The 27959-nt window shown below is 50.7% G+C and overlaps 2 protein-coding genes across 2 annotated transcripts; both read left to right on the top strand.

Moving 5' to 3' along the window:
• The first annotated feature begins 376 nt into the window (after positions 1–376).
• On the top strand, positions 377–14795 carry Naa40 (N-alpha-acetyltransferase 40, NatD catalytic subunit). The gene is made up of 8 exons (XM_006980743.4): positions 377–598; positions 6288–6383; positions 7296–7348; positions 10415–10510; positions 10590–10748; positions 10887–10970; positions 12085–12162; positions 12403–14795. Exons 1-8 carry the CDS (start codon positions 482–484, stop codon positions 12542–12544), a joined length of 825 nt encoding a protein of 274 aa, XP_006980805.3. The 5' UTR covers positions 377–481; the 3' UTR covers positions 12545–14795.
• A 7058-nt stretch (positions 14796–21853) lies between these two features.
• Positions 21854–26887, top strand: Cox8a (cytochrome c oxidase subunit 8A). Its single transcript, XM_006980742.4, has 2 exons — positions 21854–24348; positions 26568–26887. Exons 1-2 carry the CDS (start codon positions 24235–24237, stop codon positions 26661–26663), a joined length of 210 nt encoding a protein of 69 aa, XP_006980804.2. The 5' UTR covers positions 21854–24234; the 3' UTR covers positions 26664–26887.
• Positions 26888–27959: the final 1072 nt, after the last annotated feature.

The following is a 27959-nucleotide window of genomic DNA, read 5'->3' as shown; positions in this document are numbered from 1 at the left end:
AACTTCTGTGTCCTCTGGGTTCAGCACAGTGTAGGTGCACGTTAATGATGTGTGAATGAATGTGGAGCAGGATGAATGAGTCTAGTAGGACTGGTTAGAAAACGCATGCAATGCCGAGGGTCAGCTTCTAGAAAGCGGGACGCCTCCAGAGACTGAGCTGTGCCCGCGCGCCCGCGAAGGCGGCCCGCGCCAGCGCCCGCGGAACCTCTTAACGAGGCGCGCTGCTCCAGGCCAGCGCGCGCCCTTCTGCTCCGCGTGGTCGTTTCCATAGCTACAGACGCGCCCTGGAGAAGGGGCGGGACCGGGGCGTGCGCGTCATTCCTAGCGCGACGCTCCGCCGCGCCTCCCGCCTTTCTGGTCTCAGGCCCTCCGCGCGCACGGCGACCGTTCCACCTGCGCGCCTTCGCGCTCGCCGCCCACCCCTGTCCGGTTCTGCGCCGGCGCGGGGCCCGCTCGGACGCGCGGGGGATTCGTGGGGCGCATGCGCAGTGCGCGGCCCGCCGCTCCGCTGTCGCCGGGCCGCCGCCGTTGCCGCCTCCCTACCGGCAAGTGCGAGGAGGAGCCGAGGGTCGCCGCCGCCGCCGCCGCCACCATGGGGGTAAGTGAGGCTGGAGAAGTAATGGGAAGTACACAGCTGCCCTTCATCCTCCGCGGCCTCATTGTTTCTTGAATCCCCTCACGTGACCCTGACCCCCTCCAGCCTCACGGAACCCCCGACCCCCACTTGACCAGAGCCTGTTGTAAAGGCCCCAGGGTTGAGCCTCGCCCAGGAATCCTCTTGGAGTCCCCGTCTCCCTTCCCCCTCCGCGCCCCGCGTCCCTCCTGCCCCTTCCTTCCTTTCTGACCCCCTTGTGGTTCTCCCCACACCCAAGCCCCTTTGCGTCCCTGAGGTTAGCCGCTTGCTCCTTGAGGTCACTCATCATCTGGCTGTCACGGTCCCCAGCGGTTTCCTGCAATCCAGACTTGTAGGAAACTGAGGCCGGGAGACCAGAAGGCGCACGGCCAAGGTCACACTGACAATGGCTTGGGCGCGGGACCCCATCCCGCGTCTCCGGAGCCCCAGTGGAAGCTGTTTCCCGCTGCTCAAGCCTCAGCCCAGCCTGTTCCGCTCCACTCTTGAACCGTCGTTACCAGCTTCCTCTTGCTCCTGATAAAATGTAGTCTTCCTGCCCACAGAGGCCTGCCGGTTCAGCCCCTGGCTGCCGTAAAGTGGGTCTTAGAAGGTTAGATCGTTCTTAGTCAAGTCACTGCAGGTGGCTTGCAACGGGGGAGGGCGTGGAGCCACCGGTGATGGCCCCGGCCAGGATGCATAGTAACCACCTGTTAACCGCTGGCAGTAAGAAGATGCGTTTCCGTGTCCGTTCCTGGAATGTGTAGGGTTGGGCAAAAACAGTCCCTCGTGTTTGAGTTCACCCTCCTAAAAACGCAACTGGCCCTTCCTGATCCTGGCTTATTAGGGTTCGGGTGGAATTTGCAGCACCTTCAGGGAGTCCTGACTTGGGAACCGGATGACTCAGTGGCAGCAGCCCCATCTTCAGGGCCAGCGGCATGACACTGCCCGGGATGAGGCCTTTCTTGATCGTATTCTCTGTGTGGTGCACGTGACCCCCTCTTAGGATGGTGGTGAAAATTAAACAAGATAATGGATGTAAATAGCCCGCTAGGCGTCTTAGAAGCCGGAGCTGCTATTCTGCTTATACTCTCAAACTCACTTTAGTGATCTAAAATAGATTGGTGCTGTTTTTATCCCCTTGGGTTTGTCCGTACTGCCACTAACCTAGTTTTTTTCTTTTTTCACAAACAAATCAGCTTATTAGATGGAAACAATCTAGCCTGTGTCAAAACACTTTTTGGGAATCCATGTCAAAACAAACCTTGGGGGTCTGGGGTTATAGAACTGTAGTAGTGTGTGCTTCGCATAGGTGAAGCCCTGAGTTCAATCTCCAGCACTGAAAAAAAAATACTCCCAAAGCATCTGGCATAGTTCAGGTAGTAATTTTTACTGCTGTTTACCTCATATAAAGAAAATCAAGCCTAGAGACCTTGGCATATTTTAGTATTACTAACGCTTTGCCCAGAATCAGCCATTGCAGAATAAGCCCTCAGCAAAAAGGGAAACGTGCCTCAGTTTCTCTACTTCCTCATTGGTGGCACTGAAGTAGTAGGACCCAGACACACTGCGGACTTTGCTTCTTTTGGGTCCCACTCTATTGCTCATACTTTGGGGAAGTTTCTCACAACAGCCTCCTTCCAAGTGTTTGCTGGCCTAAAAAGCAGCAGAGACTTGAATTGCCTCACTGGCTCGGATCTGGAGCCCTCCGATTACTCATCAGGCTCCGCCCTCATACCCCCATTCCCACAGGAGGTAGTACCCTTGTTTCTTTACCCCAGGCTAAGTGAGAGCCACACCAGGTGGAGCACCTCTCCAAGGTTCTTTCTTTTTTCCCTTGAGACAGGGTTTCTCTCTGTACCCTTGACTGTCCTGGAACTCACTCTGTAGACGAGGCTGGCCTCGAACTCAGAGATCCTCCTGCCTCTGCCTCCCGAGTGCTGGGATTACAGACATGTGCCGTCGCCATCAGCTTCTCCAAGGTTCTTGTGCACCAGCTGTTACTCATCGTTTTGAGTTATATGTTAGATCTCTCTCCCATCGCCAAAACCAGCTGGACAGAAGCATTGGCACCGAAATCTAAGTGATGTTAAATCTCTGGAAGCAGCCACTTGTGTGTGGTGTTTGTTGTCTTTTGCTTTGTATTTTCTCATTTCTCTTCGTGATTCCTGGGCCTCTTAGAACTGTGTAGAGTTACTGTTTTAACCAGGGTAGTAAAGGGAGACCAGACCTGCAGCTCCCCAGTGAAAGCAGCATTTATATAGCATAAACAGCTACATGGGGTGTCGTGGGAGGGACTTAGGCTTTACAGTTCAAGCCTCAGTTTGAATCTTGGATGTCCTGTCTGTGAGCACTGGGTGCATACACTGGTAAGTAAAGTGGATCCGCCCCTGCCTGGCGGGGCTGAGTCCGAGGGAGGTTGGTGAGACCTCTCAGAACTCTGCTGGCTCTGACTTGAGTTAGTAGCTTCTCCAAGCCTCAGGTTTCCTGTCAGAGCTGAGCTGTCAAACACGTGCCCTTTGGAAAGCAGTGGCAGGGGCCTAGGTCTACTTAGCTGTGCGTAGAGTGCCCGCCTACCATGCCTGAAGTGCTGGCTTTGATCCTAGCACCATATGCACTGGGTGAAGTGACAAGCCTGTGACTCCAGCACTCGGAAAGTAGAGGCAGGAGGAGCAGAAGTTCAGGGTCAGGTCAGCCTTGGCTACATAGCAAGTTAGGGACCAACCTGGGCTATAGGAGATCCTGTTCCTACTGCCACCCCACTCCCCAAAAGCACTAGCAGAGTGTCCAACACTGGTGGTTCCTACAGGAACAGACCGTTTCTAAAGCTGGAGGTACAGCTCAGTGTAACGCAGCTCCTTGCCATGAACAAATGAGGGTGGGTCCTACACAGTTACAGTCAGAACGAGACTGTCTGATGTGCAGTACCATTTTATCTGTATAGCAGCTTCATTCTATTGGTTGAGGAGACTGAGGTTTTGACAAATTAAGTAACTACCAAGAAGGATTTTAGGTAACATGCCTAAAGTCACAGCTATCAAGTGAAAGAGCTGAGAATCAAATCCAGGTCTTGGGACTCAAAATCCCACTCTTTTTATTATATAAAGCTCCCCTGGGAAAGACACTTAACCGCATGAGCTTTACTGTTCACTGTGCTTATTTCCCATTTTAATTAGGCAAGGCTTCCCTCGTCCCTGCAGGACAGCCTCACCTCCACGAGGCTGCAGTGAAGCTAATTGGAACAGTGGGAGACCACTCTAACGTGCTTGCTGGGGCTGAGGGAGAGCCCCCGCCTGTGTGGCCCAGCCTGCTGCAGCCTGCCTCCACCCTCTCTGTGCAGGCAGCCAAGTGCTGAAGGGGTCTTTTCATTATCTCAGTCTTTGGTGGCAGCCTTGGGCCTCAATCTGAGGGTTGCCTGGCTCACCAGTCGGCCTGCATAACAAGTCTTAGGAACTACGGATGTTCCTGTGTTCAGAAATGAGGTGCTGTGGAGGGAACCCGGGTTTCATGCTTTTAGGGGCCTGGGAGTCACACTTGCCCTCCAGCACCTTTACTCCCGCCCCACACTGTGCTTGACAATCTGTTGGCTTGGCAGGGTGGAGAAGGCCTTCTCTCTGCTGTGAAGGTGAAGGTATGTTGCATCCCAGTCTCCCTGGAGATGTTCAGATGGTCATTCAGGGTGGTAGGTGGGGCATAGCCTGGTCTGATAGATGGGAAGCTCACACCCCTAGTACTCCATGGTGAAGCTCTGGAGACTTTTATCTGTCCTTTTCCTTTTCCTTGTTCCTGCCTTAGCATGGGGGTAGGGCGTGAGGTGGCACCGTTGGAAATCCATTCCCAGATAGATAGGATCAAGAAATGAGGTGCTGAGTGGTTGCCTGAGAGCACCTGAGGCCTCCAGCTTTATCTCTGCAGGATATGATGAGAAGGTCTTTGTTTGGTGACTGAGTTGAAGGCTAGATGTGCTTCTGCCCCTGGGAGACAGGTGGCCTGCTGCACAGACACTGTGTCTGTGGCCTGGCCCCTTACCGCCTGGGGAACTGGGCATGAGTCACGTTCCCTTGAGCCTCAGTTTCTTAATGGGTAAAGGTAAGTGATGACTTCCACTCTGAGCCTTGAACCATGTATTCTGTGAAAGTGTTTTGTTAACCAATTTCAGTGTTGTCCTGAAGCCCAGATTCCCAGAGGAAAAATGAATACTGGAAAGCCTGTCTGGGAGAGGGACCACTTCTGTTCCCTTTGGCATGTCTGTGAAGACAGCCTCGGCTTGGGGGTGTAGCTAAGTGTTAGATCACTGGCCTGACATGCACAAGGCCCTGAGTTCCACCCCCAGCACCTCGAAGGCAAAATTCTGCTCTACTCTCTTTATATGCCTTTCTCAGTGGAGGTGAGACATGAGAGCTAGCCTGGCTCCTGGCGTACTACTGGGAAGTAGTAGATGGTGCTGGCACTTTGGCTGGCATTTTGCCTGCCAGAAGAATCTTAGGAGTTCTGTATCTAATTCTTTTACCTTCTGGCTGCTAAGCAAGAGTTAAGCAATGTTGTTCCTTAGAACAACCAGGCTGAAGTTATGCTTTGGAACTTGCCCAGCTGTTTAACAGCTGGTTTTCAATTCATGTGAATGTGGATTGTTTAGTGCCCTGTCCTAGGGCCAGGCAGTGCCATGGTCACATTGGCATTGATGTTGTTTGACCTCTTTCCAGTGAGCTGCAGGAGAGGTAGGGCTGGAGTCAGGAGACAGGGGCTGTCAGTGAGCACATTTCTGTAGCCCTAGTCGTGACAGCACCAGGCAGGTATTGGAAGCCTTGCTGTCAGTCGAGGGCAGGAGGCTCTTTTTGTTCTAGGATCTGGCAGGGAAAGAGGAGCAAGCACCTTTGATGAGAAGCTGGGGCCATGGCTTACACCTATAATCCTAGACTTGGGAGGCTGAGGCAGGACGATTACTGTTGAGTTGGAGGTCTGCCTGAGCTACAGTGTGAGACCACCCTCTTCCCCTGGGGGAGAGGTCTTGAGAAAGCCCACATTAGCCTTCAAATAGGGTCTGGTGAAGATGCAGATAACGATAGCTTGCCTTTGCTCGTCCCTGCTATCATGTCCCTGCAGCTTGGTCTTGCTGACCACGTGGCACCTTGCCCTGAGGTGAACCCATGAGGCCTTCAGTCCAGCTTTGTCATCAACAGGTGCGTGGTGTGCCTGCCACTTGCTGGCCTTCGCTGGGCAGAGCTTCCAGGAGTGACTCTGTACTGTGTCTTGAAGCCAGTGTGCCCTGGCCCTCATGTGCATATGATCCTGAGTCTACAGGGCTGTGTCTCTTGGAGTCAGAAGATATAAAGGGACAGTGGTCTGGGGCCACCTCACATCCCAGAAAGCTCCCCTAAATGTTCCTGAAAGTGATGCTTCCTCCTTAGGAATATGCGGGGCCAACAGGCTGCAGGATGGTCGTCACTCCCCAGGATCACACAGCTGGATGAGTGCTCTTCCTGGAAGGAAGTTGAGAAGTCTAATGATCCCTACCTCTGCACTTTGACCTCAGGACCATGAGGGAACAGTGTTCCCTGCTGGGCCACACACCCAGGTTTCCTGTTGCAGGGCCAGGTCAATGGGTACAAGGCCCCTTGGGTTCCTCTGGGGGGCTGAGCCACAGCCCTTCTAGTGGTGGTGTTTTCCTTGTTGGCAGAGAAAGTCGAGCAAGGCCAAGGAGAAGAAGCAGAAGCGGTTGGAGGAGCGAGCAGCCATGGATGCTGTCTGTGCGAAAGTGGATGCTGCCAACAGGGTAACTCTCCTCAGTTCCACCCTCAACTTTAGCTTTTTGTTTGGCTTCTTGGCGCCACCCAGTGGCAGATCTGCGGCACTGTATACACCAGCCTATGCTCAGGCAGAGTTGGGAGGAGAGCCTGTGGTTGGCTCAGATTGGGGGGGGGGGCGAGTGTGAAGAGGCTACAGGTCTTTCTGATATGGAACTCGGGAAGATTTTTTACTAGTTTGCTTTTGGGTGAGGAAATCTCCCTCATGAGACACAGCACATGTTGTTCTTAACCCTTCCTTCTTTCAGAGGTTCCTGGCTACCCATGGGTGCTGTGAGCTCTGCTTTACCCAAGGCTTCAGAAGCCTGGTCCTGGGGCTGCAGTCAGAGAAGCAGCAGCTGGGAATCAGCTCCTGGGGGCCTGGGACCTTTCAGTCTGAGCAAAGGGTTTGGCCTTGGTGGCCTTCCTGCCTCATGCGATACTTCACATTGCTTTTTTCTTAATTTTGTTGAGGGTGGGTGCACATGAGTGTGGGTGTCCATGGGGGGCAGAGGCTTTAAAGTCCCCTGGGGCTGGTGTTACTGGAAGTGGTAAGCTGCCCTATATGGGTGTTAGGAAATGAACTCAGGCCCTCTGGAAGTGCAGTAAGTACTCTTAACCCCTGAGCCATCTCTCCAGCCCATTGGGTCACTTTTTATTAATCTCCATCTTGGTAGAGAGCTGTGCCTCTGAAGGATACCCTTTAAGGCCGTGCTTTTCTATGGGGTGATGGACAGGTTATAGTTAGTTGGCGGTCTTGTTCCTGAAGCAGTCAAGCAGATCAGCCGCCTCTTTCCTGGGGTGGCTAGCTACACGGGGCAGGCATTGTGCCACAGCTGGTGGTGTCCGTTCTCTTCCACCACCAGGGTCTTCCTTCATCTCTGTCTGCTTTCTCTCCACAGCTTGGAGATCCTCTGGAGGCGTTCCCAGTCTTCAAGAAGTATGACCGCAATGGGTGAGCATTCCTAATAATTATTTCCTGGGGGTCCCTGGGCGTTCACCTCCAGAGTTTTGCATGTTTTCCTCCATTATGAAAAAGCAACAACTGGTTGGTACCTTCTATTGGTTTTGTCTCCCAGTTAAAATGATGTAGGAATTAGTAGGTATGCAAAGATTGTGTGTCATTGAGGTTGCACAGGTGAGGACTGATAGCCCTTTAGGACTTACAATTTTCTCTGTTCAAAGAATCAGGTAAAGTCAGACAGTGGTGGTGCACGCCTTTAATCCTAGCACTTGGGAGACAGAGGCAGGCAGATTTTTGAGTTCAAGGCCAGCCTGGTCTACAGAGCTAGTTCTAGGACAGCCAGAGCTACACAGAGAAACCCTGTCTCAAAAAAACAAAACAACAAAAAAAAAGAATAAGATGAAACTTGTTGGCCTACTGTCGCATTTTATGATTGGGAAGTTGAGGCTCCCAAAGTTTGAATGAGGTTTCTGAATTTATGGAGTATGCCCTCACATCCGAAGGAGCTTTTAATTCCCAATTAAGTGTTTTTTCCTTGAGTATACAGTATGTAATCACTTAGCCTGTCTTACCTCAGTTTCATAATGGTTCTAAAAACTTGGCTTGGAGAGGCAAAAGGATCATGAGTTTGAGGCTATACAGTAAGACACTGAAAACAAAGAGCGAAAGAGAAGAAAGAAAAAGATTGGGGTCTAATGGTCCCTTCCTTCCTTAGGAGGAGTTAGAAGGGTTAGGTCCAAAGCTCTGGTCCATGGAGCCTGCCGATGGTAACTATGGCTGTTGTGACTGCTGTTCCAGCTGACATTTGGTTCTGGGTTGCAGACTCTTCCCTCCCTCTTCTTGAGTGGTCTGTCTGCACTGTGCTGTGGCTTGCTTCAGGAAGGTCAGAGGTTACAGTTTCTCTGTTATGGTGAAGAGTGGCTGGACTTCGCATTATGCCCCTGGAATAAGCCCACTCATGCACCGGAAGCCTTGGTTTCTTAACTGTCAAATAGGGTAATGCTAGAATTTAAGAGGTGTGCTAAGATGAGCTAATACCCAGGTAGAAAGTAAACAAGAGAGGGACAGTTGTGGAGATTGCAGAAGCCCTGTGGCCTTTTATAGCTATGTGGCAATCATGAATCAATTCACTTACTCTTACGTCTTCCCATCTGGGATCTGACATGACAGTTCTTGTAGCAGCTTTGTTATCCCAGTTCTGGGAAGTCAGGGCATGGTTTAGGGATCGCTTCTGTGATTTTTCTTAGTGTTTTCACGTGCTGGGCTTCTATTGACGTCCAGAAATCTGAACCTGCTCTGAAGCAGGCCATACCTGTTTTGGTGCCTTGTTTTTTCATATGGTTCCTGTAGCTGTGATCTTTCTTCGACATGCTTGTGACAGCACTTGAGACGCTTCCCATGAGTTTGAGGCTTGCATACTGATTGAAGGCCAGCCTGAACTTCATGGAGAGACCCTGGCTCATAAAACCAAAAAAATAAAAGAAGGCAGATCACAGTGGGCTGGACTTTGGGTATTTTCTAGTCAACAGGTACAGAGCTGGATTTGGGTGGTTCTAACATGTCGGTTCTTGTGAAGAAAGGCTCTTCCAAGGCAGGAGGTTAAGATCTTGCCAGTCAGCAGAGATGGCCGTGGATTTCAGTGGGAACTTCCATTGTGAAGATTGTGTCAGAGGCTTCTGAGAGATGCTGATGTGGGAGTTCTTAAAGGCTTAATTTTAGATGGGAGTGCCTATCACTTTAGTATTTGGGAGGCTAAAACAGAAGACTCAGGAGTCCAAAGTTAGTCTGAGGTACATAGTGAGACCCTGTATCTAAAAAAAAAAAAAGACTGCTTGGGGGTGATGGTGCATTCCTTTAATCTGGGTACTCAGGATGCAGAGGCAGGCTGATTGCTTGAGTTCAAGGCCAGCTAGGTCTCTATAGTAAATTTCAGGACAGCCAGAGCTACACAGAGGAAGCCTGTTTCCAAACAAACAGAAAGGCTGATGAGGTGGTTCTGCAGGTAAGCGCTTGCCACACAAACCTGAGGACCTGAGTGTGATCCCCAGATAGCCCATCGTAGAAGAAGAGAACCTGTTTCCCAAAGTTGCCCTCTGACCCCTGTGTGAGTCTTCACTCATACGTACCACACATACACTCAAACCTTTTTTGTGTGTTTCAAGACAGGGTCTCACTATGTTGCCTCGGTTGGCCAGGAACTAGCTTGCTATGTAGACCAAACTGATTCGGACTGTCAGATCTGTCTGTCTCTGCCTCCTGAATGCTGTGACTAAAGGTGGGCCCCCTCCCAACACTCAGTGTGAAATAATTAAATAAGTATTTGTTTCATTTTATTTTAAATTGTATGTATGTATGTTGGTGTGTGTGCAAGTGTCATGAGATCAGGGTATCAGATTGACTCTGGAGCTCCAGTACAAGCCATTGTGAATGGCCTGCTGTGGGTGCTGGGTGCCAAACTCAGGTCTTGGAAGAGCAGCAACTGATCTTCTTTTGTTTTTTCTTCTGTAAAAGCTTGAGTTTTCAGACTAGTTCTCCCTCCATCTCATTGGAAAGAGGGACCTTAGTGCCTAGAGCAGTGGTTTATATACTGTTCCACCTGTGTAACCAGCTCTCAGTCCCCACTGGGTGTCATGGGGAAGAGGCCAGTGGGACTGGGCTGGGGGAGGGGTCTTCTAGAAAGGCCAGGTCACTGGGCTGCTGTGGAGGAATGATAGGTAGCTAAGAGAGACCTGGTCCTGTGAGAGCCCAGTGAGAGGAGGGCAGAGACCGAGTTAGCGGAACTAATGTTTACAAACAGCGGGGGAGCAAGTGATTCTGGTAATGACTAGGAGTGGAGACTGAGCAGGCAGGGGAAGCAGAGAGGTAGCCAAGAGGAGAGCATTGGCCGAGTGAGTCTGATAAAGACTCTACAGGTGAGGCAGGGATGGGCCCTGAGGCAGGGTGGTAGCTTTGCCCTGTAGGGTGTCTGAGACTGGCCTGCCTCCCTATTCTTCCAGGGAGGAATAGCAGTGTCCTGGTGAGAACTCTAGGCCTGATGCCTCCCTGTCTGCTTCTCAGGTTGAATGTCTCCATTGAATGTAAACGAGTGTCTGGACTGGAGCCAGCCACTGTGGACTGGGCCTTCGACCTCACCAAAACCAACATGCAGACCATGTAAGCATGGCCCCCGAGGGCAGCCCAGCACCCCGGTGGCTTTCCTCCAAGGCCCCGTCCTGATTGCCCCCCTCCTCAGGTATGAGCAAAGCGAGTGGGGCTGGAAGGACCGAGAGAAACGGGAGGAGATGACTGATGACCGAGCCTGGTACCTCATTGCGTGGGAAAACAGTTCCGTCCCAGTTGCCTTCTCTCACTTCCGATTTGATGTGGAGTGCGGGGATGAAGTCCTATACTGGTAGGAACCGAGACTTACCGTGGGTAGAGGGAGGAGACAAGTGGCAGAGCCCTCTGAGCCTGTCTGCAGGCTCCTGCTGTGGCCCTGGACCCTCTCTGGCGCTGTCCTGTACACTTACTCCTCCGCTTTCTTTGTTAGCTACGAAGTGCAGTTGGAAAGCAAGGTACGGCGGAAAGGCCTGGGGAAGTTCCTCATTCAGATCCTGCAGCTCATGGCCAACAGGTAAGGGCTGCTGCACAGCTAGGGAGGAAGCCCCTGATCTGGGCTTCCTTGGAGGAAAGGGGCATCTAGACCCTGTCAGAAAGCTGCCTGCTTTGCTGTGGCTCCAGGTTAGAGGGCAGATGGAGCAGACCCCTGACACTGGGGCACTCGGACCAACCTGCAGTGGTGGGAGGGTCTCAGGGCCAAGGTGCCCAAGACCTCTGCAGGCTGGAGGAGGGAGAGAGAGGAGGCCTGACCTTAGTCTCTGTTCTGTGTTGTTTTGTTGATGTGCTTTGTTGTTGCTGGAGACAGGGTTTCTCTGTGTAGCCCTGGCTCTCCTGGAACTCACAGAGATCCCCCTGCCTCTGCCTCCCAAGTACTGGGATTAAAGGCGTGCGCCACTAACACTGGCTTCCAACTTGTTTTTTATTTTGATAGGGGTCTGGGTGTTTTTCCTGTGTGTATGTGTGTGCACCGTGTTTGTGCCTGGTGCCTTTGAAGGCCTGGGGAGGGCATTGGATTCCTTGGAACTAGGGTTGCAGATGGCTATGCACCACTGTGTCAGGGCTGAAGATTAAACCCCAGGTCCTCTGCGAGAACAACCAGTGTTCCTAACCCCTGAGATGTTCCTCCAAACCGTGTGTGTGTGTGTGTGTGTGTGTGTGTGTGTGTGTGTGTGTGTGTGTGTGTGAGAGAGAGAGAGAGAGAGAGAGAGAGAGACAGAGAGAGAGAGAGAGAGAGAGAGAGAGAGAGAGAGAGAGAGAGAGAGAGAGAGAGAGCAACCACATGGTGGCTCACAACGCTCTCTAGTGGGATCTGATGCCCTCTTCTGGCATAAAGGCATACATGCAGCTAGAGCACTCATAAATTTAAAAATCAAACAAACAAATATATATTTTATTTTACATATCTTTATGTGTATATGCATGTCTGCCATGTGAGTGCAGTGCCTGAAGAGGCCAGAAGGGTATGGGATACTCTAGATCTTGAGTTGCAAGAGGGTGGGTGTGAGCCACCCTGCGGCTGGAAAATGAACTCTGGTCCTCTGGAAGAGCGGAAGTGCTCTTCACTGCTGAGCCATCTCTCTAGTCCCTTGATTCTGTTTCTGAAAGATGCTCACTCTGCTCTCTTTCAGCACACAGATGAAGAAGGTGATGCTAACTGTATTTAAACACAATCATGGCGCCTATCAGTTCTTCCGAGAGGCACTGCAGTAAGGAGCAAGGCTCTGGTGTGGTCCTGGGTGGTTAGGGTACTCCCTCTGCTGCTTCCCAAGCGCCTGCTTGTCCTCTCCCCGATCCGTCGGTGGTCTGGGGACTGGGGTTTGTGAGATGGTGTGCCAGTGTCCTTTGACTTGGTCCCTGTGCCTGTTCCAGAGGTCACAGAACTGCTGTAGAAGTTGGCAGCTCGGGAGCAAAGCCAGCAGCCAACACTTGTCCTGTCTGTGTTGCAGGTTTGAAATTGATGACTCTTCCCCTAGCATGTCTGGTTGCTGTGGGGAGGACTGCTCCTACGAGATACTGAGCCGGAGGACCAAGTTTGGGGACAGTCAGCATTCCCACACAGGCGGGCACTGTGGTGGCTGTTGCCACTGAACTCCCAGAACCACTTGCAAGTGAAGTCACTCTCCTTAGGCCTGTCCTCTTCCCTGGTCTTAAGCCACTTGCCAGGTACCCCTGGAGCTGTGGGTGTCTTAGCCCTGCATGAGCCAGCGTACCCTGGGGAGCAGTGACCCTGCTGCCTTTCCACCCCCTCCTGGAAAAGCAGAGTGCTAGGAGGGGACACAGGGAGAGGGTGCTGTGAGAAGGATGATCGCTTGGCCACTGAGCCCATCCTTGTTCAGTGGCTGCCTCCTTGATTAGCTCTTGGGCCCCTAAAATGGAAGGTTCCCCACTTGTCTGCAGCTGGATTCCTGACAGGGCCCCACACCATGCTCCATATGGACAATTGGAATGTTTATACCCACCTTTGTGAAAGACCTGGAGTCTTCTGGTCCCCAGAAAGGATTGGATGCAGATCTGGGTACACAACAGCCCTTGGACATTTTTACTCTGGGAACCAAGTACTCTCCTGGAGACCATGTAGCTCTTTGATGCCAAGATGCAGGGGTTCGTGCCGTGTTCTCATAGAGCCACAGGGTGGAGTCTCGGACCAGCCAACTTCAGGGGGAGACTGTGTCTCATCACTGTCAGTATGGCAGGAAGACCAGGAAGAGCTGTCCTGTCAGTCTCTTCTGTTTGCCGAAGGGATGCTGCATCTCTGGGCCTTTGGATTTTGCTGCATTTCTCCTGATCTTGACTCAGCCTTTTTATTCAAGAAGGAAGTCACAGTCCTGCCTGTTCTCACCTCTGACTTCAGCCCAGATACCTCTGTTCTTAGTCTCAAGGGGAGTAACATCAGGGAACCCCTCTTCTTCCCCAGAAGGACCATTTCCTCCTCCTCTTGGTGCTGATAGCTCTCTGGAGGGGGTCCCCCCCCCCAGTCTGAGGAGCCCCAGCCAGCAGCAGGCCCTTTGCCTGTTTCCCCTAGCCCTGTCCCTCACTGCCTCAGTGAGGCACTTGTGCCACTGTCCTGGCCCCGCTGGGATACATCAGGAATGCCTTTCAGTGGCTCACAGCTGCTTTTCTGTTACTGGTGTCACCCTACAGTGGCAGGCCGGAGCCAGAAGGCCTTCCTCTTCAGAGGATGAAGAGATGCAGGCTTAGAACTTGAACTCATCCTGACCACTGGGCCATGTTCTTCCAAGGAAGCAAAACCAAATCCTCACCTAGGAACACACACCTGCCACTTCCCTGGTGCTGCCCTGGGGTCTGCCTTGGGCATGGCAGAGAGCTTACCTTTGATTGCTCTGAGACTCTTGCCGACCTCAGAGTCTGCTCACCCCTGCCTGCCTGGCTGTCCTGGCAAATCTCCCCAGAGCAGTCGCCTCTCAACAAGATCCTTGCTTGCGTGGTAGCCTGGGCATGGAGGGACCTTTTTTTGCCATGACCTGCCCTTTTTTGAGCATCCCTTGCTGTTCTTAGCCCTGTCAGCCTCGCCTTGGAGAGGGCCTTGCAGCTTTACACTGGAATAGGTCTACCGTTGCCTGGCCTACTAGATTCTGGGGCTATACCCCTGGTGAGAGTTGAAGCTGCCCAGAGGGGATTGGTAGGCTCCTTCCAAGAATCATGAAACATGGACATGCTTGGAAGAGTTACTCCTGATCCTCGTCTGTCTTAGATCATGAATTTCTGATACCTCCCACTTAGGGGGACCAAAAGGAACCCCCAGTATAAGCCCCATGTGAGGTGAGTTGAGTGTCTTGTCTCCAGTCACTGGACACCTGGCACCGGGGCTCTCATGGTGCGTAGTGCCTGCCCTGCTCCTCACCCTCTGCAGGCCACATCCCAAAGGGCCCTTCAGGATCTTACTGGACCAGAGGGATGGTGGCCAAGACCAGCAGATCTGTGGGCGTTGAGCCCAGTGATTATCAGGCATATTTCATCTTCCACCCCTCCTCATGATTTTGAGAAACAGAAGGTCTAGCCTGCTGTACCAGGCTCTTTTGGTTTTTGTTCAGGACATGTTAAAATGTTTTTAAAGGTTTTTGTTTTGTTTAGTAAACCTATCCCATTTCAGGTTATTTTTGTTGCTGTTGAATGTGTATGGTTCTTTTTAACACTTTCTGGAGGTTTTTTCTTTTTTCTTTTTTTTCTTTTTTTGTCGTCTTTTAGCAGAAAGTTGGAAGATAAATTTCTTGTTTTATATATTTTTTCCTAGAACTTATCACTGGAATCAAAGGGGGAAAAACTCTCTCTTTGTATCAGTTTTATTTGTACGTCATTAATAAAAGACACTTTGTTCAGATACTGGGATGGTATCCAGATGCTGGGTGCCATGGGCAGTGGGTGTCAGGCATTGGCTTTGGGAGGCACATGGTTGTACCAACCCCATGCCCTTCCTGAAAAGGAGCCTTGGGCAAGTGGAGCCCAAGTGCATGTGTTTGTACCATTTCCCAGAAGTAGCAGGGTGAGGTCGGGGATGTTCAGAATACTGTCTGCTTGGCATCCTGGAGCAGGCCCTGAGCCAGGCACTGTGACTCTGGACATCAACACCCAGACGTGAATTCAGCCCCTGTGTGAGTTGAAGGATGAATTTTGTCCCTGTGTTTACTGCAGTACTCAAGAGTATTCCTCATCGGTCTTCAACAAGGACTCGGAAGTCTCTCTTCAGGCAAAAAGGCCCAAAGAATGGGTCAGACCTCTGCAGCATGACTGGTAGAGTTCGTAGCTTGTTACCTAGGCTGGGCTCCTGCCAGGCACAGGCTCAGAGGCAGGAGGTGGTCCAGGGAACTGGAGCTCAGAAGAACTTCCTCTGGACAGAGGAGGGACTGTCTTCATACCCTTGGTCAGGTGTGGTGGTAGGTGAAAAAGTGTCACTGAGGTCCCTGACAGATCTGGAGTCCACACTAAGGGTCCAGAGGATACTAGATACACCTCACACCAGGGGAAGGGTATGGCCAGGGTCCAGCTCACAGTGAAGAGAACTGTAGTGCCTGCCCTGTGATTGCTCCCAAAGCTGGAAGCACTGTTCCATGTGAGGATGGTGATTTTTATCACCATTACAGGCCTGAAGGGGTTAACTGTCAGGGTTCCCTGCTTCCAAGTCCCAGATGGCTGCACTAGCATCTTGAGGCTTTTGGATCCTAGGGTGCCAGCCAGACGGCTGTGCCTGCAGGGGCAGGAGCAGACACTGTTAGCCCCTCTACATTGACACCTCATCGCCCCACCCAATAGCTGTGCTCCAGGGAGAGCAAACACCTCCAGGGCCCTGAGACACTGTCCTTTGCCCCACTCTGCCCTGTTTGCCTGCTTAGGTTCCTAGACCAACTCTTCCTAACAGCCAAACCCTGTCCTCCACCTTCTGGATTTTGCCTGGCTATTGTTTGGCCCCATATTGGGTATATCCTGAAACCATCCTGGTGTCTCCTGCTGTCACTGCCTAGGGAATCAGTTTCCTGCGGATGTAGGAAGGCCCAGCTACCTTCATCTTCAGTGAGAGCCACAGAGTAGGATTCTAAAGACCAATCCAGCTCTTCCGGCCAGCTTCCTGCAGGCACCCCTCCTACCAGCCCTAGGGTTCAGTGTCTGTACCATTCAACATGCTGAGGAGAGTTCAGGCTAAGAAGACTGCAGAGCCAGCCTTGAGTTCCTTAGCAGCTCCAGGTCAGGTGCTTTGGGAGCTGGCTGAGGGCAGGAAGAGCAAAGGCACTTTTCCATGACATTGGTCTCAGCATTTGCTGGGCCTGTGCCTTTTATAAACTGCAGTAAAGGACGCCTGGTGAGTCTCCAGACTGTCCAGTGGTATCTTGGGCCAGCTGAGATGGCCACTAGTCGTTCTGGTCAATGTCTGTCCGCCAGACATGCAGAGTAGAGATATGAAGTGGATATCAGAGCTAGGGACCAGACCCCCTGCCCATTCTCAAGGCCTGGCATCTCTTCCTAGTGTCCTGTACAGGGAAGGGGGTGTGGTAGAAACAGCTTGGGCCCTTGAACCAGAGGCAGGATCTCAGGTAAGGGCCTTTTAACCCTTACCACGGTGTAGAAGGGCCCCAGCAGTCAGCTTGTTGGGCAATCACAGGTAAGGAATGGTGCTTCTTATCCTTGCAGGCTGCACAAATTACCCAGAGTACTAGAGGGTAAGAGGGTTTAAATGAGAATGTTCCCCATAGACTTGGAAATTTGAATACTTGGTTCCCAGTTGGTGGTGCTGTTTGGGTACATTTAGGAGGTGTGGCCTGGCTGAAAGGATTGTGTCATGGGGGCAGGCTTTGAGCTTTTGAGCTTTCAAAGCCAGGTACCATTCTAATTTCTGGCTCTCTTCTTTGTGCTTGGGGATCAAGATGTAAGCTCAGCTTCTTGCTCCAGCCACCATGCCTCTGCATGCTACTCTACATCATGGCTTTTTTTTTCTTCTTTTGAGACAGGGTTTCTCTGTGTAGCTTTTGGAGCCTCTCCTGGATCTCACTCTGTAGACCAGGCTGGCCTCGAACTCACAGGAATCCACCTGCCTCTGTAGCTAGAGTTTTCCTGCCTTGCCCACAGTCAGGATAAATCTCTGTCACCCGCCAGTCCCACAGCCGCTCAGACCCAACCAAGTAAACACAGAGACTTATATTGCTTACAAACTGTATGGCCGTGGCAGGCTTCTTGCTAACTGTTCTTTTATCTTAAATTAACCATTTCCATAAATCTATACCTTGCCACGTGGCTGGTGGCTTACCGGTGTCTTCACATGCTGCTGGTCATTGCGGCGGCTGCAGTGTCTCTCCGCCTCAGCCTTCTGCTTCCCACAATTCTCCTCTCTCCTTGTCCCACCTACTTCCTGCCTGACCACTGGCCAATCAGTGTTTTATTTATTGACCAATCGGAGCAATTTGACATACAGACCGTCACACAGCATGCCTCTGCTTCCTGAGTGCTGGGATTAAAGGCGAGTGCCACCACCGCCCGGCCCATCATGGTCATCATGGCTTTTAACCCTCTGGAACAGTAAGCCCAAATAAACTCAGTCTTAAGTTACCTTGGTCATGGTGTTTTAGCACAGCTAGGAAAGTAATACAGGGATTTCTGTAGCTGGACATGGCTCATGCCTGAGGTCCCAGCACTCGGGGAGGCTGAAGCAGGAAGACTACCACAAGTCTGAGACCAGCCTTGGCTACGCGGGGAGTTCCAGGCCAATCAGGACTGCAAGAGAGATCCCGTATTAAACAAAACAATAACTAACAATGACAAAGCCTAATGTGTGTATTCCTGTCATCCACCCCAGCACTCGGGTGGCAGAGGCAGAAGGATTGCTGTAAACTGGATGCTAGCTTAGTCGTCCACATAGTAAGACCTTGTCTCAAAAACTTCAAAAAAGCAGCAGCTGGGCATGGTGGTGCATGCCTTTTAATCCCAGGGAGGCAAAGACAGGTAGAGCTCTGAGTTCAAGGCCAGCCTGGTCTACAAATCGACTTCCAGGACAGCTAGAGCTGTTATACAGAGAAACTATGTCTCAAAAAACAAAAACAAGCCAGGCGTGGGTGGTGCACGCCTTTAATCCCAGCACTCAGGAGGCAGAGGCAGGTGGATCCCTGTGAGTTCGAGGCCAGCCTGGTCTACAGAGTAAGTTCCAGGACAGGCACCAAAACTACACAGGAAACCCTGTCTTGAAAAAACAAAAGAATTTCAAAAAACAAAAGGATACCCATCCAAAGTCCCTATTTGGTTGGAAACTTGATAGTCAAGGATGACCTTGAATTTCTGATTCTCCTGCGTCTGCCTCCCAAATGCTGGGATTACAAGGTCGGACCACCAAGTCAGGTTGATACAGTGCTGGGGAACAGAATCCAGGGCTGCCTTTGTGCGTGCTGTGCAGTCCTCTAACTTGAGCTGTAGTCCCAGTTCCTTGGCTTCAATCAATGGTAAAACTGTATGTAGACTCAAGGTGGTTATCAGTGTTATTTGAGACACCTCTCACTAGGTAGCTTTTCTGGTCTAGAACTCCTTCTGTAGACCAGGCTGGCCTCGAACTCAGAGATCTGCCTGTCTATGCCGTCTAAGTATTGGGGTTAGGCGTGCCCCAGCACACTAGCAGGTTATTTTTAGCTCTTCTTTTGAGGTAGACTCTCATGCTGGGATTATGTACGCACTGCCTGCCTTCTTACACAGGCACTGGGAATCTGAACTTGGTCTTCACGTGTAATTACTGAGCTATCTTCCCTCATCCTATTTACTTACCTTTGGGTAGCGGGCAGTCTGTCCTGGAACTTGAGGTGGTCTTTCTGGCTTGGTCTCATTTGCAAGGACTATAGTCATACGCCAGCACTGGGCCTTGCAGTCTGTGCTTTTACGCCTGGATTTTTCCTCCATACAATGCTCATGAGACCCTTTTTGAGATAGCAGGGTCTCACTCTGTAGACCAGACTGGCCTTTTACTCACAGAGATACACCTGCCTCTGCTTCCTGAGTACTGGGATTAAAGGCGTGCACTATTGTGCCTGTTCTTTTTAAAAAACAAAAACAAAACTGTGTGTGGGTGTTTTGCCTACATGTATATCTATCTGTACACAGTGTGTATGCAGTGCTCACAGAAGCCAGAAGAGGACGTCAGATCCTCTGGAACTGGAGTTACAGACACTTGTGAGCTGCTATGTGGGTGCTGGAAATTGAACCTGGGTCCTTTGGAGGAGCAGCCAGTGCTCTCAACCACTGAGCCCTCTATCTTAGGGTTTCTATTGCTGTGAAGAAACACCACAGCTGGGCAGTAGTGGCACATGCCTTTAATCCCAGCATCCAGGAGGTAAAGGCAGGCAGATCTCTGTGAGTTCAAGGCCAGCCTGTTCTACAGAGTGAGTTCCAGGACAAGTTCCAAAGCTACACAGAAAAACCCTGTCTTGAAAAAAAAACAAAAAGAGACACCATGACCACGGCAACTCTACTAAAGGAAAACATTTAATGAAGATGGCACCTTCCGAGGTTCAGTCCATTATCATCACCGTGGGGAGTGTGGCAGTGGCATACCGGCAGATGGCAGACGTGGTCCTGGAGGAGGAGCTGAGAGTCCTACATCTTGCAGGCAACAGGAAGTCGACTGAAACACTGGGAAGTATCCTGAGCTTAAGAAACCTCAAAGCTTGCCTCCACAGTGACACACTTCCTCCAAGAAGGCCACAAATCCTAATAGTGCCACTCCTATGAGATTATGGGGGCCAATTACATTCAAACTACCACACTCTTTCAAGCCCTTTTATCACTGGGGACTGAACCCTAAATATTGTGCATTTTAGGTAAGTGCTGTACCAATAATCTAAACCCCAGAACTTTTTAGGGTATGTTATATACACAGATAGGTGTGGGTACACATACTTGTGTACACACAGGTAGAGGTCAGAGGAAGGGAGACAAGATCCCTCACTGGGGCCTGGAGAGATGGCTTAGAGGTTAAGAGCACTAGCTGCTCTTCCAGAGGTCCTAATTCAGTTCCCAGCAGCTACTTGGTAGCTCACAGCCATCTATAATAAGATCTGGTGCCCTCTCCTGGTGGACAGGCATACATGCAGTCAGAACACTAGATACTTAATAGATAAATCTTTTAAAAAAATCCCTCACTAAACAATATACTTTCCATTTTTACTAGGCTGCCTGTGTGTCTATCCTCCCTGCACTAGGCTTATAGGTACATGTGGCTGTGCCTGGCTTTTTATTTTACATTTTATTTATTTGTGTGTGTGTGTGTGTGTGGTGTCGGGGAACAACTTTTAGGAGTTTATTTTTTTTCTTTTGCTGTGGGTTCTGGAGATCAAAATAGGTGGTTGGGTTTAGTGGTGTCTTTATAGCCTCACTAGCCTTAGTTGTTTTTTTGTTTGTTTGTTTGGTTTTTTTTTTTGTTTTGTTTTTGTTTTTGTTTTTTCTTTTTTTTTTTTTTTTTTAAGATTTATTTATTTATTGTGTATACAGCATGTATGACTGCAGGCCAGAAGAGGGCACCAGATCTCGTTATAGATGGTAGTGAGCCACCATGTGGTTGCTGGGAATTGAACTCAGGACCTCTGGAAGAACAGTCAGTGCTCTTAACCTCTGAGCCATCTCTCCAGCCCTGTTTTTGTTTTTTCGAGACAGGGTTTCTCTGTGTAGCTTTGTGCCTCTCCTGGGACTCACTTGGTAGTCCAGGCTGGCCTCGAACTCACAGAGATCTGCCTGGCTCTGCCTCCCAAGTGCTGGGATTAAAGGCGTGCACCACCACCGCCCGGCTGTTTTTTTTTTTTTTTTAATGTGAATCCTAGGGATTTGAACTCAGGTCTTCTTGTTTCCACAAGACTTCTTATCCATTGAGCCATTTCCCAAGCCCCCCTCTTTATTTTTTTTTTTAAATTTTCATTTCAAGACAGTCTAAACTGCACAGGCAGGCACTGAACTTGTGATCCTCTTACCTCTGCTTCCTGAAGAGCTGGGAGTACAGGCTGATGCCACCAAGATCTGGTTTTTACAGCGTTCCAAATCTGTACATTCCTCCTCATAGGTTTTCTGATTCATTTCTCTCTCTCTCTCTCTCTCTCTCTCTCTCTCTCTCTCTCTCTCTCTCTCTCCATCCCTGCTCTCCATAGATTTTGCAAGGGGGAGTACAGAAGACAGAAATGCTGGAACTGCTTTAGCAGAAGGTCTGGGGCAAGCTCTGGTACTCCTCTCTTACTCTCTGATGGGGGACAAGCCTTGTCACAGGGGCCCGAGGACACCACGGCTCTGCTCACACCTAGACATTATTCTCTTGTTTCCTAGAACCCAAGAAGGCAACAGGAATGTCCTTGCTCCATCATCTTCCAGGGCCATAGCAGCTCCAACTGTGTCCCTAGGGATGGGGTGAGAATTTTAGAATTATCTATCCTAGGCTGTTTGCTGGGGCCCAGAGAAAAAGAAAGGCAGGGGTGGCTAGTAACTGAGGACTAGTAACCTACCAGGTTAATTTAGGACCGGAACACGTCCAGAGGAGGCCTGAGACACAGCCTGCCCTCCAAGACACCTGGTCCCTTGTCGCTTTTCTTTTCTTTCACTACCCTACCACATCATCCCAGGAGCTCCGGGTTCCCGTCTCTCCCCGGTGCTCCCATCCCCTGCCACAGCCTTTGATGCTACTGACCTTGAATGTAGAATGAACTTCTGAAGTTGGGGTTGGTGGTGGATGCCTATTACCCCAGCACTCAGGAGGTTGAGGCAGGGAGAGTACCAGAGCCAAGGCAGCCTGGGCCACAGAGCCAGGTCCGGCCTCAGCACGTCAGACAACAAACAAGCAAACAAATAAAAGAAAACCTTGATCTCTAGGCCTTGGATTGTAGTTCACTCGGTCAAAATTTTGCCTAACGTGCACAAATCCCTGGGTTTGACACTCAGCACTGCATAAACTGGGCATGACATCCCAACAGTCAGTAGATGGTGGCAGGAAGATCACAAGTTCAGGGTTATCCCGTAGGACCTAGGGGTTCAAGGCAGGGATACATAAGACCCTGTTTAAAGAGACAAACCCCTCTGAAGCTCCAGAGACTCCTTTCTCTCTCTGCAGCAGCTGGTATACAGTTCAAAGTGCGGCCTCAGGCTATAGACCTGCCCTGGAATCCTGCTTGGCAGCCTCTTGGCTGCACATCTTGGGCAGCCTGTTTCCCTGTTGGTGAAACATCACAGAAACACTAGCAGCTCCCTTCATGGCACAGTGAGGAAGACAATGGAGATGTGCAGCTGGGGCCTGGCTCTAAGCCTTGCCCTATTCCCTTTTCTGCCTTGCATTTTACCTCCTTGAATATAAGACATTCTTCCAGTGTCAGAGGCTTGTCAGGCCACTGGGAGACAGTGTGGGTGGCCAGACAGCCTCTGCCCTCAGGTACTTGCCCAGACTTTGGATAGAGACCCACCCTGTGGCAGGCTAGTGTTCCCATGACTGCTGCAGGATGTGGAGGAGGCAAAGGTGTGGAGTGGTCAGCAGAAGGTTTCCTGAAGCAGTGTCATCCAAAGACACTGCCTAATAGATGGCAGTTTTTGTTTATTTATTTTGATACAGGGTCTATGTAGCCCTGGTTGTCCTGGAACTCACTATGTAGAACAGGATGGCCTTGAACTCACAGAGATCCGCCTGCCTCTGCCCCTCTGAGTGCTGGAATTAAAGGTATACACCACCAGGACCTGTAATATATGGCTGTTTTATTTTCACTATAGCTTTAAATGTTTGCTTATTGTGGGCTGGAGAGATGGGTCACTGGTTAAGAGCACTAGCCACTCTTCTGGAAGACCCAAGTTCAGTTCCCAGCATCCACATGGCAGCTCATAACTGTAACTCCAGTTCTAGGGGCTCCAACACCCTCACACAGACATACATGCAGGGAAAACACCAATGCACATAAAATAAATAAATCATTTAAAAATTTTTTCTTCTAAAGGATGAGAAACCTGTCTGCCTTGTTCATCACAGTGTCTGGCACACCACTGGGCTAACGCGAATTTGCTGAATAAAGAAGGCTATGTTAGTATATGGAGGCTAGGACAGGAGCTGGCATGATGATGAGGGCAACAGAAAAGGTGTTCTAGGTAGAATACAAAGAGTAAAAAGGCCGAAGCCTGGAGAGGTGGAGGAGGGATCCAGACACAGTGACAGAAATATGGAACATCGAGAAGTGAAGCAGAAAGGCAATCTCCATGACCGGGGACGTGACTAGGAAGCAAAGGGGGAACCACTTTGGTCAGGGGTGTGTCTAGTAAAGCAAGAAGGAAGGAAGGAGGGAGGGAAAGGGACGGAGGAAAAAATAAAGGCAGTGGGGAGACAGATGGATAAAGAGGGAGCTGGCCATGGTGCCACATACCTGTAATGGAGACAGCCTTTAATGGGCTACAGGAGACTTAAACAACTATGTCCCCAAGAGACACACAGGAGGGAGCCAGAAGCTGAGAACCGTTGACAGTTACAGGAAACTAGTACCTGAGAGGTAATAATAGTAAGTAAAAGAGAGTGGTCTGCGGGCTGAGAGGTTAAGAGCACTCGCTGCTTTTGCAGAGGACCCGTTCAGTTCAGTTCCCGACACATGACTGCTCACCATTGCCTATAACTTCAGTTCCAGAGGACCCACCACCCTCTTCTGGCCTCTGTGCACTCTGCATGCACGTGGTGCACAGATGTGCATACAAACAAAAAGGTTATACACACAAAATAAAAATAAATAATAGATGTATTGTACGTGTGTGTGTGTGTTTAAAGAGATAGGATTTCTCTGTGTAGTCCTGGCTGTCCAGAAACTCATTCTGTAGACCAGATTGGCCTCAAGCACAGGGATCCGTTTGCCTCTGCCTCCTGGGTGCTGGGATTAAAGGCGTGTGCCAGCACCGCCTGGCTATTAACAATATTTTTAAAAGTAGAGGCAACTAGTTAGAGGCTGCAGTCACCAGCTCAGGCCCAGCAGAGAGAGGATACTAAATAGTGTCGGAATGGGAGGAGTCGAGCATGCAGTTAGCCTTCTCGACTGCGTGTGCAGGTGGGACAAAAGCTGTCTCATTTCTCCTCCCATCTGCGGTAGGATGGTGTCGATTGGATGGTGTCGACTGGATGGTGTCGATTGGCTGTTTTGAGGAGCGCGCCAGAAACAGCCCAGGCGGAGGAGGGACGCGTCGTGACGTCATTTCCGAGCTAGTTCCGTGCGGCCGCGTCCAGAGCCGGAACTTCCGGCTGGTGAGGTCGTCTTCCTGACCTTGGGCTCCCGCTGGTCCTTGTCCAGTCGTTCCGCGCCGTCATGTCTGCCCTGACGCCGCTGCTGCTGAGGGGCCTGACCGGCTCGGCCCGGCGGCTCATGGTGCCGCGCGCTCAGATCCACTCGAAGCCGCCGCGGGAGCAGCTCGGGGTCCTGGTGAGCGGGACCGACAGGGTGCTGGGGCGGCCTGCAGCTCTGGCTCGGGCCTGTCTGCAGGGCGTGGAGGGGACAGGGTGCTTGGATGCTCTTAAGCCCTAGCTAGGACTTTCCCCAGTCCCTGGATCTCAGGTCAGCCCATCAGACTCTGCTTGGCTGTTTACTCGCTGCTCAGCCTCTAAGCCAGTTTACCTTTGCATTTTTTGGTGGGGAATGCCTGATAACTGGCAGCTACGGTAATGGTTGTTGCTGCATTTTTTTTTTTTTAAAGGAGGGGTGCAGGAGACCCACTAGGTCTTTGGGATTCTCAGAAATGTAGGATAGCTGTTTTCACTTTTTAAACTTTTTTTTTACATTGAGACGGGGTCTCATGTAGCCCAGGCTGGTCTCGAACTTGTAAGTCATATTTGACCTTGAACTGATAATCCTGTCTGCATCTTTTTAGTGCTGGGATTACAGGCATGTACCACCACTTTTGGTTTATGTGGTGCTGGAGATCAAACCCAGGACTTTCTTAAAAGCTACATCCCGGTCCAGGCCCCTTCCTTTTTTTTTTTTTTTTTTTTTAGCTTTTCTATTCTAAGTGAGAGCGGTCCTGAATCCAGGCAGCTGGTCACTGAATTAGGCCTAGAACCAAAGCGTTGCCACCGAGGAAACAGTAACAATCAAGTCATGCCTGTCTGTAGTCCCAGGTACTGGGGAGGTTGAGGCAGGAAGACCAAGCTCAGGAATTCAGGTCAATTAGGGCAACATAATGAGACTTTGTCTCAAGACAAGGGCCTGGAAGCTGGAGAGGTAGGTGGCTCAGCACTTAAGAGCATGATTTCCCAAGATTGGAGCTTGGGTCCTGGCAACCATGTATCAAGCCGGATGCTTGTAACTCCAGCTCCAAGGGAACTGACACCCTCTCCTGGCCTCTGTGAAAGTATAGGCGCACATACCTGTGCTCACGCCCCCCCAACACACACCACAAATGCAGATAAAACAAATCTTTAAAAGTTATGAAAAAACACTCAGAGCCGGGCGGTGGTGGCACACACCTTTAATCCCAGCACTCGGGAGGCAGAGCCAGGCGGATCTCTGTGAGTTCAAGGCCAGCCTGGGATACCAAGTGAGTTTCAGGAAAGGCGCAAAGCTACACAGAGAAACCCTGTCTCAAAACACCAAAAAAGAAAAAACACTCAGGCAGTGATGGCCCACGCCTTTAGTCCTAGCACCCATGAGGCAGAGGCAGGTGGATCTCTGAGTTCGAAGCTATCCTGGTCTTCCAAGTGAGTTCTGGGACAGCCAGAGCTACATAGAGAATCCCTGTCTTGAAACAACAATCGAAAAGAAAAGAAACAAGAAAGAAAATATACAAACAACAAGGGCCTTGGGAAATGGCTTATTTGATAAAAATACTTGCCTCACAAGCATGAGGATTTGAGTTTGGACACCCAGCTGGTCTTTAACCTCAGCGCTGCTAGGGGCAGAGGCAGGGAACTCCCTGGAGCCCACTTTTAGCTTGTCTAGCCAGATCAGCGAGTTCCAGGTTCAGTCTCAAAAAAATGAAAGTTAGAAGAGCAGTTATGGGAGATGCTAGACGTCAAGCTCTCCTCCACCCACAAATGGGCGCATCAAAAACAGCACACAGAGGGGCTGGAGAGATGGCTCAGAGGTTAAGAGCCTGAGTTCAATTCCCAGCACCCACATGGTGGCTCACAACCATCTGTAATGAGATCTGGTGCCCTCTTCTGGTGTGCAGGCATACAGGCAGACAGAACACTGTATACATAAGAAATAAATATTTAAAAAAAAAAACCACACACCCCCCCCCTCAGTAGGCATGGTGGCACAAGAGTGTAATTCCAGGACTAGGGTTTGGGCAGAAGCATCTCAAGTTCAAGGTCAAGCCTGGGGTGCATAGTAAGAGTCTTGCCTGTGCATCTCCCCTCCCTGCAGACAATAATAATAAAAAAAAAAGGACCTTTATATCAAGGCTGAGCATGGGCTTGGTCTGAAACAATGTCCCTCCTTAGAGTCTCCCTGTGTCTCTGTCTGTCCCTCCCTCACATATGCTGAGGATTGAACTCAGGCCCAGGTTGCTTTCTTTAGTGTGGGTCTGCTGGACTTTCCTTAGTCTGTCTTCCCAAGGGGCTTTCCCATGCCTAAGGACCAAAACTTGGGTGTACCTAAGAATCGTTGCCCTGAGGGATCCTTATCTCTTGTGTTCTATGTAGGATGTCACCGTTGGGCTCACTTCCTGTTTCATCTGTTGCCTCCTGCCTGCGGGCTGGGTCCTGTCACACCTGGAAAGCTACAAGAAGCGGGAGTGAAGGGAGCTGGTCCCTCATCCTGTGACTAGACCACTCTGGCCAGCCCATCTTGATCATGTTTCCTGCATTCCTGGCCGGCCTCCCCTCCGATCATGCTATTCAATTCCAGTCACCTCTTCTGCAATCATGACCGTTCAATGTCTCCATGATGACAGCTGGGACCACAAATACTGCTTCTGCTTGTCAGGTCCCCCTTGTAACAATAAAGTCTTATTTAAACCTTGCCTCAGAAATACATTGTGCCCTCCTGCCCTGGGCTCCTGCCTACACCCAGGAACTGAGGATGGTGTTGGATTGGGGTCTCTGGAGGGACACCTTGGCTGGGGCAGGCCCCAGTGCTGAGGTGGCTTAGGTGGATATCAGCTGCACTTCACTTATTTAAATGGCTCTCAGCTTCTGGAAAACACCTTTGTTACTGAGCACTCCACCTTGTTGCTGATCCCTTCCAGTTCCCTTGCCTGAACCAAGTTCATCGGCTCCCTGGAAGTGCATGTGTGCATGCACAGGGCTCCATCTTTACGGCCAGCTCTGTAGCTGTGATCCTGTGTCAAGTGTCTTTCATGAGCAGCACCTTGCAAGTAGTGGGTGTAGTGGAGCCCAAGGCATTTTATGCTGGGCATTGCTACCCCTTTCTGTCAAGTCCAGGGCCTCTTTCAGCCACTCTAAATGCTTATCAGCTGAGTGGTCTTCCTTGTACCTCCTCAGTATTTTCAGGAGGAGCCTGGGGGAGGGGTAAGGGGAGCTGGAGACACATGGCCTCTCCAGCCATGTGGTGCAGAGGGAGCGGCACCTACCGAGCTGGAATCCTGTCAGGATCTGGGAGGAGCAGCACTGTGGCCCCCTCAACCCCCCAGAGGGTGAAATGACTTTACCTCACTTTTCATGCTTTGCTCAATGACTTGGTTGACTTCCAGATAGACACAGGGACAGTATTCCCTGTGGACCTGGGGCTGGAACAGTGGACAGAAATGGCAGGTGAGAGCTGAGGGCTGTAGTTCTAGACCCTAGATGTTGGAACATACCTTTCTGGTGCCCTTCTGAAGGCTTGTTTTCTGAAAGCTTCAGGTGGAGCTGGCTCCCCTCCATCCCCTTTACTCCTGGCTTTTCAGCATGGTGTTTGGTGATGCCTATATACCCAAGGTCAAGGATGCTTCCCTAAGGGTAGGAAAGGATGCCCTGCCTCCTGAGGGGCTATTGCTCTCAACACAAACCAACTTTGGTGTCTTCAGGTTGAAGGGATTATGGACCAGCTGCCTGAACCTGTTGCCAAAGTAGGCAGAGAGTGCTACAAGGTGG

The sequence above is a fragment of the Peromyscus maniculatus genome, chromosome 1 (assembly GCF_049852395.1).
Source record: "Peromyscus maniculatus bairdii isolate BWxNUB_F1_BW_parent chromosome 1, HU_Pman_BW_mat_3.1, whole genome shotgun sequence".
Taxonomy (NCBI): Eukaryota; Metazoa; Chordata; class Mammalia; order Rodentia; family Cricetidae; genus Peromyscus; species Peromyscus maniculatus.
This window is presented reverse-complemented; position numbering and strand designations above follow the sequence as displayed.